General features: G+C 44.3%; 1 protein-coding gene across 1 annotated transcript; it reads right to left on the bottom strand.

The window, feature by feature from the left end:
• Positions 1–842: 842 nt before the first annotated feature.
• Positions 843–3,220, bottom strand: LOC135975936 (SRRM2 protein homolog rsr-2-like). Its single transcript, XM_065569848.1, has 2 exons — positions 2,290–3,220; positions 843–1,333 (listed from the first exon to the last, which is right to left on the bottom strand). The coding sequence occupies exons 1-2, from the start codon at positions 2,834–2,836 to the stop codon at positions 843–845; spliced, it is 1,038 nt and encodes a 345-aa protein (XP_065425920.1). The 5' UTR covers positions 2,837–3,220.
• Between the last annotated feature and the right edge of the window lie 7,258 nt (positions 3,221–10,478).

Genomic DNA, 10,478 nt, shown 5'->3' with positions numbered 1-10,478 from the left:
TTTCAATGGTGCTGCAAGCACTTGTGGATCACAAGGGACGTTTCACTAACATCAATGCGGGCTGGGCGGGAAGGGTTCATGACGCTCGCGTTTTCAGGAACACTACTCTGTTTAAAGGGCTGCAGCAAGGGACTTACTTTCCGGACCAGAAAATAACCGTTGGGGATGTTGAAATGCCAATAGTTATTCTTGGGGACCCCGCCTACCCCTTAATGCCATGGCTCATGAAGCCGTACACAGGCAGCCTGGACAGGAGTCAGGAGCTGTTCAACTACAGGCTGAGCAAGTGCAGAATGGTGGTAGAATGTGCATTTGGCCGTTTAAAAGGTCGCTGGCGATCATTATTGACTCGCTCTGACCTCAGCCAAAGAAATCTCCCCATTGTTATTTCTGCTTGCTGTGTGCTCCACAATCTCTGTGAAAGTAAGGGGGAGACCTTTATGGCGGGGTGGGAGGCTGAGGCAAATCGCCTGGCTGCTGATTACGCGCAGCCAGACACCAGGGCGATTAGAAGAGCACACCAGGAAGCGCTGTGCATCAGAGAAGCTTTAAAAACCAGTTTCATGACTGGCCAGGCTACAGTGTGAAATATCTGTTTGTTTCTCCTTCATGAAAACCCGCCCCCTTTATTGACTGATTTTCTGTAAGGAACCCACCCTCCCCCTTCCCCCAGCTTTCTTTCAAACCAAATAAAGTCACTATCATTTAAAAATCATTTATTCTTTATTAATAGATTAGAAAAAGAGGGAGGGAACCCGGGTGGTATTTGGGAGGAGGATTGCTGGGAAGGAAAAAGCCACAAAGAAAAGGTTAAAAAAATGACAGCCTTTTGCTTGGGCTGTCTACTGGGGTGGAATGGGAAGGTGTACGGAGCCTCCCCCCCCCCCCCCCCGTGTTCTTACACATCTGGGTGAGGAGGATACGGAACATGGGGAGGGGGGAGGGTGGAACAGGGGCTGAAGCGGCAGTCTGTTTTCCAGCAGCCGTTCCTGAAGCTCCACCAGACGCCGGAGCATGTCTGTTTGCTCACGCAGCAGCCCCAGCATTGCATCCTGCCTCCTCTGGTCTTCCTGCCGCCACCTCTCATCTCGAGCGTCTCTCCTCTCCTCACGTTGGTCCCTCCTCTCCTCACGTTGGTCCCTCCTGTCCTCACGTTCACTGGCTTCTTTCCTATACTTTGAAACTGTTTCCTTCCACTCATTCAGATGAGCTCTGTCACTGCGGCTGGATTCCATAATTTCAGAAAACATCTCGTCTCGCGTTCTCTTCTTACGACGCCTTATCTGTGATAACCTTCGGGATGGAGGAGGGAGGCTTGAGGAATTTGCAGCTGCTGTAGGGAGGGGAAAAAAGAGAGAATTGTTTAAAAAGCTACATTTTGCAGAACAATGCTTATACTCTTTCACGGTGACCAACACTATTCACATTACATAGCACATGTGATTTCTGTGCAAGGTCGCATTTTGCCTCTTAATGCTGAGTGCCTGTGGCTTTGCTGCTAGAGATTACAGGTCTGGGCAACAGAATTCGGCTTGCATGCGGCCATGGTAAGCCATTGTTTTACAGCTTCTGCGCCCTCCTTTCCCACATACCAAGCATAGCCTGTAGAGTGCTGCGGTTTTTCTGTTAACATTCAGCAGCAGCAGCAGAAAACAAACTAACCACCCCCCCTCTCGCCATGAATTCTCTGGGATGATCGCTGTACCCCTCCCCCCCCACCGCGTGGCTGGTATCAGGGAAGATCCCTGCTAGCCAAACGCGAAAAACTCAGGGCCAATTTCCCATCTGCGCTTGGCTAACTGCAGGGAAGGATTTATTTTCCGCCACAGGCAAACAGCCCAGTAGGAACGGCCACCTCTGTCCCCTTAATTAAGTTCCCGTATTTCAACCAGGTTACCAGGAGTGATATCACTCTCCTGAGGATTACACAACAAGATAAAGAACGGATGTTGCTTGAATGCCAGCAAACACCGGGACCATACGCTGCCAGGCTTTGTCAGGCAATGATACCAGATTACTTGCTGCAAGCATGGCGTGGTCAAGTGTCCTACCATGGAGGAGGGAATAAGAATGCACTGCCCAGAAACCTTGTGGCAAGGCTTTCGGAGTACCTCCAGGAGAGCTTCATGGAGATGTCCCTGGAGGATTTCCGCTCCATCCCCAGACACGTTAACAGACTTTTCCAGTAGCTGAACTGACCGCGAATGCATCCCAAGTCCTCAGGGCAAAGTAATCATTAAAAACCGTTTGCTTTTAAAACAAGTTTTATATTTTAAAAGGTAAACTCACCTGAGGTCCCTTCCATGGGGTCAGAGTCTTGGGTACTGGCTTGGGAGGCTTGGGAGGGTACTTCAGTCAGGGTGAGAAAAAGATCCTGGCTGTTGGGGAGAACGGAGTGCTGTGTGCTCTCTGCAAGCTCATCCTCATCCTCCTCCTCCTCCTCTCCCCCATCGGCAGAATCCTCAGGCATCGCTGATGAGACTATCCCCGACCCGGAATCCACGATCACAGGTGGGGTAGTGGTGGCAGCCCCCCCTAGAATTGCATGCAGCTCGGCGTAGAAGCGGCATGTCCGCGGCTCTGACCCGGAGCGACCGTTTGCCTCCTTTGTTTTTTGATAGGCTTGTCTGAGCTCCTTGACTTTCACGCGGCACTGCTCAGAGTCCCTATTGTGGCCTCTCTCCATCATGCCCTTGGAGATTTTTTCAAAAGTTTTTGCATTTCGTCTTTTAGAACGAAGTTCTGCAAGCACTGAATCCTCTCCCCATACAGCGATCAGATCCAGTACCTCCCTCACGGTCCATGCTGGTGCTCTTTTTCGATTATCAGCCTGCATGGTTACCTGTGCTGATGAGTTATCTGTGGTCACCTGTGCTCTCCACGCTGGGCAAACAGGAAATGAAATTCAAATGTTCGCGGGGCTTTTCCTGTCTACCTGGCCAGTGCATCCGAGTTTAGATTGCTGTCCAGAGCGGTCACAATGATGCACTGTGGGATAGCTCCCGGAGGCCAATACCATCGAATTGCGGCCACACTATCCCTAATTCGAAATGTTAAAATCGATTTTGACGCTACTCCGCTCGTCGGGGTGGAGTACAGAAATCGATTTAAAGGGCCCTTTACATCGAAATAAATAGCGTCGTTGTGTGGACGGTTACAGGGTAAATTCGAATTAAAGCTGATAAATCCGAATTAAAGTCGTAGTGTAGACCAGGCCTAAGTGCTTAGTCCTACTGTGGGGCCAGTGTTTCTGTGGAAGAGGTGGAAGAGATGGCCCAGACTGCACTAGCAGTGAGGTTTCTCCACTGAGAGCTCAGCTGAAATCACTGAGAGCTGGGTGGAACCTCAAGAGACCAACTCGCAGAGGTCACAGTGGCAGGTGGAAGCAGAAGGTGACTGCGCAGGGCCATTGGCAACAGAGCGGTGGAGTGAACGGTGGCACAACGAACAGCAGTGGCCAGAGCAAACAGTGAGCAGCTGGAGGAACGAGCAAGGTGCCTTCTTGCCCCCCACCTGGGAGGTGTACTCACATGAAAGCACCTCTGAACTCTGAGTTCCACTGACCAAGGACAACACTGGTGAGTGGGGTGCGGTGGAGGGAAAAGTGAGGGGCACATTAAATAAACATTTGTTTGTTGGACTATATTTTAGTGACTTTGCTCCAGAATGCTAGATTTGTGACTGGGAATGGAAACTTATATAAATGTTTCCTAGTAGGCCAAGATTTTTAAAATGCCAAGGTTGTTATCTCACATCGTTGCTATCTTGAGAAGTCATTATGTTGGGGAGTTTCTGTACTAAACATTTTTATTATTATAATTAATTTTTACATAAGAATGGTCAAACTGGGTCAGACCAATGGTCCATATAGCCCAGTATCCTGTCTTCTGACAGTGGTCAATGCCAGGTGCTTCAGAGGGAATGAACAGAACAGGTAATCATCAAGTGATCCATCCCCTGTTGCCCATTCCCAGCTTCTGGCAAATAGGCTAGGGACACTCAGAGCATGATGTTGCATCCCTCCCCATCCTGGCTAATAGCCACTGATGGACCTATTCTCCAAGAATTTATCTAGTTTTTTTTAATCCTGTTATAGTTTTGGTCTTCACAGCATCCCCTGGCAAAGAGTTCCACAGGTTGACTTTATGTTGTGTGAAGAAGTACTACTTTTTGTTTTTTAAAAACTTGCTGCCTATTAATTTCGTTGGGTGACTGCTAGTTCTTGTGTTTTGTGAAGGATTAAACAACATTTCCTTATTCACTTTCTTCACATCAGTCAAGATTTTATAGACCTCTATCATATCCCCCCTTAGTCGTCTCTTTTCTAAGCTGAAAATTCCCAGTCATTTTAATTTCTCCTCCTGTTTCATACCCCTAATTATTTTAGTTGCCCATCTCTGTACCTTTTCCAATTCCAATGTATCTTTTTGGGATGGGGTGCCCAGATCTGCACCCAGTATTCAAGGTGTGCACGTACCATGGATTTATAGAGAGGCAATATGATATTTTCTGTCTTATTAACTATCCCTTTCTTAATGATTCCAACATTCTGTATGCTTTTTTGACTGCCGCTGCACATTGAGTGGATGTTTTCAGAGAACTATCCACAATGACTCCAAGATCTCTTTCTTGAGTGTTAACAGCTAATTCAGACTCCATCATTTTGTATGTATAGTTGAGATTGATAAATACAAAGTAATGCACATTGGAAAACAAGGTTGAATTTCCCAGTTTTGTGAGATCCCTTTGTAACTCTTCGCAGTCTGCCTGGGACTTACAAAACTATTTAAGATAGTTATCATCTGCAAATTTTGCCACCTCACTGTTCACCCATTTTTCCAGATCATTTATGAATATGTTGAACAGTAATGATCCCAGTACCAACACCTCAGGGATACCCCTATTTCTCTCTCTCCATTCTGAAAACTGATAATTTATTCCTACCCTTTGTTTCCCATCTTTTAACCAGTTACTGATCCATGAGAGGACTTCCCTCTTATCCTAAGATGGCTTACTTTTCAAAAGTCAATTTAAATTAAATACATTTAAAAAAAATTATATTTTTTTAGAAATCTAGACCCGTTATGTGTTTTGGTGTAACTTGCATTATCCTTATGTAAAATTTTAATTATCCTAACAAAATATTTACTTTATTCATATTTCTTTTATATATCTCATTGGCCCTGACACACACACACACACACACACCCTGTAATTTGAACACCCCCCCCCCATTTCAATTCCTGGGGAAACCACTGTATTGCATTGCAGCGCTACTTCCACACTAGGATTCTCTGAACAGGTTCAGTTGCAATGCATTCCAAGTACCTATCCCACAAAGTACCAGTTGCTGCAGAGGTAGCTGGTCTGGGTACAAAGTTTCTGGGGAAGGGTGAGGACAGCTGTCAGGAGCAAAGCTACCAACTCTTCTCCTCTGGCAGCTGCCTCACCCAGACAAAGAACCTGGCAGTTTGCCAGCTGAGTGTCCCCTCTCTGCTCACCCCCTACCACTCGCTCTACATTATCCCCCTAGATTCCACTAGCGCGCCCCCCCCCCATAGCTTGGCTTTTCATCCAACAAACTACAAATGGTTCAGTGTCTGCAAATGCCAATCTGAACAATGAACCACCTGTGATGTGTCAAACTGAATTTCATCTGACAAGACACAGGTGGCTCACTAGCTAGGGCTGCTGCAGGAGGAGCGTGGTGTATTGAGAACTATAAATATTACAAGCTGTCACTTTAAATCCTGGTCCTGCCTACAGGCTAGAGAGTTCTGTAGGTAAGTGTACAGTCTTCTCTGGACCTAGCAGAGGTAGTTTGTAGACAGCCAGTTTACAATAAAGTGAGATGAATTGTTCATCTCTGTTATCAGGGGCAGCCTGCTTTGTCTCTCTCTGTTTTTGATCCTTCTATTGCTAAAGTTCTGGCGTTTAAGAAATAAATTAGGGTTATTGTGCAACCTTCCACAAAGAGCATTCTTAATCTGACTTCTCTGTGTATATGCTGTGAATTTAACAAGGATGATGCTCCTTGCAACCCTATAGTTTTGGAAAGGGCAGGAGAAAGAAAAGAGCTGCTAGTTTCAGGGCTGTCATATGAATGGTCAAAGTGAAGGGTTAGAATGGGAGTCAGAAAATCCAGACTGTTCTGCCACCACTGACTTCTTGTGTGATCTCGGGCAACTCATATAACCTCGGTCTCAAGTTCTCCATCTGTATAATGGTGATAGTATTTTCTAACCCACTTGGGTATCAGGCTTAATTCTTTTAATGTTTTTAAAGAGGCTTCAGATCCTCATGTGAAAGGCACTATCAAAATGCAAAGTGGTGTCATACTATAAATGTTGACGACTGGCCTCCATTCCAAAGTATGACGTTTGTGAACAATCTTCCAATTACATAGGATTTCAAGCACTGCATTTTACATACTTTAGCTCAGAATTCCCTTACAGTCAAACCCAGATCTTGGATACATCTTGATTTTGTCCATCAAAATGTTTTTATTTTTGCTATGAGAAAAATGCCTTTAACTGGTAGCAATAAACAAATGTCTTGGATTTTAGTACTTTTAATGTTTCTCAGAGTAGAGTAACTGCAATCCTGGTTTTTGGTTGGGGCATAATCTTCTTAGGGAAGGAAGCATCTGCCTGAAGCAACTCAGAATTTCTGCAGGAGGCAGCGAACTTTATCAAGCAGATCATCATATTGCATGATGTTTCCACCATAAATTAGCAGACTATTCAGTGAATCTATTATTGTGTGGCCTTGGGGCTTCAGTCATCACCTCACCAGTCATCTTGCATCATTCATAGGTGTTGCAAAAAGATCAGGCAAGAGGGGTAAAAGTTTCTAGTACATCTTGACAGTTTTAGGAAAAACAGGTCCGATACTCACTCTTTCCCAGTGCTTAATCTGTGCCAGGGCATGAGCCCCGGCACCTCTGGGCTTGGCAGTTCATGGCCTTAGCACCCCGGGCTTGTCACATCAGTTATGAATGTAAAAAAATTGCTTGAGCCTCAGCACCTCTTTCATTACAAATTAAGCACTGTTCCTTCCTTATCTTAGGCCCATGATCACTCAGCGTGTAGACTTAGCCTACTAAAGCATGGTACCATTTGGTTTTCTTTTTGTTTTTCTTTTGGCTAGCAGGTCATCAATGGCACAATGTCATTGTCACCAGTTATGACAGGAAAAGTAACTTAGCCAAGACTCCACAGCAAGTGAACAGCAGAGGAAGTATTAGAACTCAGGGTTACAGTTCCCTCCTCCTTGCCCTAATAAATGCAGATTCAGGTTCACTAGGAGATGGGTGGACTGGAAGGCACAAGCTTTATCATGATGGTTACCACCCACACCATCTCCATGGACCCTGGGATCCTCCATGACACAGCTGGGCCTTCATCATCCTGATCATAGAGAAGTCCTGACGGGACTGGGCCAGAGAAAGGAACCCAGCTGGCATCATCACCTTCACCAGCTATGGCTGAATCCCAAACAGCATCTGGAATGTGAGACTTTGGGTCTTGCGGTCAACCCTTCCCCCATCTGTCCTTTTCCTCCTGCACCTTACTTTTTTTTCTTTCCTCTCTCACTCTTTTTACCTTGTATTTAATAAGAATTTGGCGTAGCCAACTAAGACTGGATATTTTGCAACACTGCTGTGAGCCTGCTACCAGAAAAGGTGGCTAAAAACAATGCCTTGAACAGCCCAATACTGCTATGAAGTTGGCTAGGTTTTGGAGTGGCTAATACGATTGTGCACTGTGCCGGTATTTCTTCAGCCATGAGGGTTTCAGTAAGAGTCAGCTTCCAAAACAGAAAGAAGCTGCATTTTTAAATTTTTGCTGTTCATTTCTCTTCCCTTTTCTGTCTGTGTGTGTGTGTGTCTTGTTTTGTCTTTTAGGAAACGGAATTGGACTTCAACATCAGCAACTAGAGCAGCTCCAGCCTATCTCAACTAATTTCTCTTTTCCCCCAAAAGGACAGTTATTTCCATTTTAAATACCATCTAAGAGACTGCCAGACATGGAGTATTTTCCTTCTAAAAACTCCTTACAGCTGAATGGAAATACGGGATGTTGTTAAAATGAAAGCATTAACACTTTACATATCAAATGCTTTGTTTCTCCTTTTTCTGTATCTATAATAAAAGGTAGCGTGCTTTCCATGGCACTAAGGCGGCCAAGGTCTCAGTATCTCCTGCTGACTGTTCGACTTTGTATAAATAATTAAATATTTTTTGGAACAGGGACTGGAAACTAGGTGTCCCTTTTGCCAGGTGAATACCCTAACCACCAGGCTTTAGAGTCACTCTCTGTCTCTGACCCAATGACTATTCAAGTATTTTATACAAAGCAGAACAGCTACAATAGAAAAGATAGAGTCACCTGAAAACACCCTATAGCCTGATGCGTATACTCTATAGCTAGGTAGCATTCATCTAGGCAAGATGGTGAGCCCTGGGTTCAAGTCCCTGCTCCAGAGTGGTTAGTGCCCTAACCACTGGACATAAGGGTACATCTCCTCAGTTTTGTGAATCTAGCCCTTCATTTCCTTTTATTTAAAAAATGCCCTAAAACAAAACTTTTCATTTAACCCATAAAACGTTTCCTACTTTGAACCTGCCAATGTTTTTTTAATAAAGTCATTTTAGATTGAATTGAATTCCCTCCCCCCCGCCCTGCTTTTTTGGAACTACCAGCAAACTGAAAAATCAGTTATTCACAAAGTTATTTGCTCTTCTCAGCATATCATGGCTATCATTCTTACAATCACACTGGTTCTCTGATCCCTCATTGTTCATTTATTATTTGTACCACAGCAGCAAGAACCTGCATCTTGTCTTCTTTCCTGTGTTTTTTTTTTGTTTGTTTGGCTTCCTCAGTTAGGGGAATTTATCCCACTCTTTCAAAACAGAAAGAATCTGGGTCCCCTTTGTGATATTTCTTGTACCAACAAACAGTAAGAGAAAGTAGTGCACCCAACAGCTAAAATTCTAAATAGACAAGATAAACAGAGTGGAAGAAAGTATTATCCTCGCTTTCACAGATGGAGAACTGAGACAGAGAGAGATTAAATGACTTGTCTAAAGTCATAGGGGAAGTCTGTGGCAAAGCCAGGAATTGAAGCTAGTTTTTCTCCATCCCTGTTCAGTACCTTAAAGAGCATTCTTCCTACCAGGGGTACAAATCCTTCTAAGACCTCAAGACAGATTTCAGCAAAGGTCAGAAGCCCAAAAGAACAGCTGGACATTATGGAGCTAGACAAACAAACACACCAGCATATAGAAACCGAAACTCCCAATTGTTTCTTTAGGCCCAGGTTAGGTTTTCTGTGACATTATTTCCAGCTTCCAGCTTCAATGGCTCCGTTATTACAATGCAGCCTCACCAGGTGTGTGTGGGATGGAGGGAGATTTTGATCTCAAGGAGTGTTCCTATAAGGAGGAGCAGCTGGCAGTGGGGGCACTGTATATGGTGTTTTTGTAGATCACAATGACAGTTTGTGAGGAAAGACTTGTCTCCACAAAGGCAATGAAAGGCTGAATGAGGTATTCTTAATGGTTTATTGAACACAACACACACACTCACACACACACACACACACACACACACACACACACAAAGGCGCCTCTTCAGATGGCAAAAGATGTGACAATTAATTCAATTTAGCTACCTGCTCTTTTTATGCTTTGACAATGATGAAGACTATTATTTTTCAGAAAAAGAAAAAAAGGCAGCCGACATCCTGCAGAAAGAAAGTTCTGGAAATCTCTGCTCTCTTGCGCACAAATCTGAGGCAGAGCAGCTGTTCCAAGTCTAACCTTTAGACTTTTCTGTGAGTGAAGAGCTAGCTTTGATCTCTCATCAATAAACAAATAAAAGAGAGCCTGTTTCAGTGGATGGAAGCAGTTCTGTATCCAGGTAACCATGTCCTTTCCTCATTGATCACTATGGTAACCTAACTCCTTCCTTCTGTTCCCTCTAAATGAGAAAGCATGTTTCCCTGATAACAGCAATGGGAATTCTTTGATTTGCTATTCCATTCCTTGACTTCACAACAGCAAAAGGTCACTTCCAATTCCAATGTGAGGAATTTAAATTTAAACAGTGTTGAAATATACATACGTCCCTTGCAGTCCCATAGCTGTCTTAAAATATCCTGCTCAAAATTCACTGCAAGAAATGAAAACCCTATCTTAGAGAGCCTTCTGTTATGAATTGCAGACAAATATATAAAACACAGTTCAGTTCCCATGTGTCTTAATGACCCTTTGTGGTTGATAGGGGTTTCTGAGCCTGCAGCTTAATTAGATTTTCTGTTAGCCAGTGATTTCAGCAGGCACAAAGGGCTTTTGGAAGATGTTGGTAATGAACTTTAAATGGGTCAAGGTGAGCAATACTTTCCAAGAGTGTGGATCACATTTTAAAGAGTGTCCCATGAACCACCTTCCATCTGCAATTGGGCGGCCTTCT

This window comes from Chrysemys picta, chromosome 1, assembly GCF_011386835.1.
Source record: "Chrysemys picta bellii isolate R12L10 chromosome 1, ASM1138683v2, whole genome shotgun sequence".
In the NCBI taxonomy this organism is placed as follows: domain Eukaryota; kingdom Metazoa; phylum Chordata; order Testudines; family Emydidae; genus Chrysemys; species Chrysemys picta.
The sequence above is the reverse complement of the archived record's forward strand: the minus strand, read 5'-3'. Positions and strand labels throughout refer to the sequence as shown.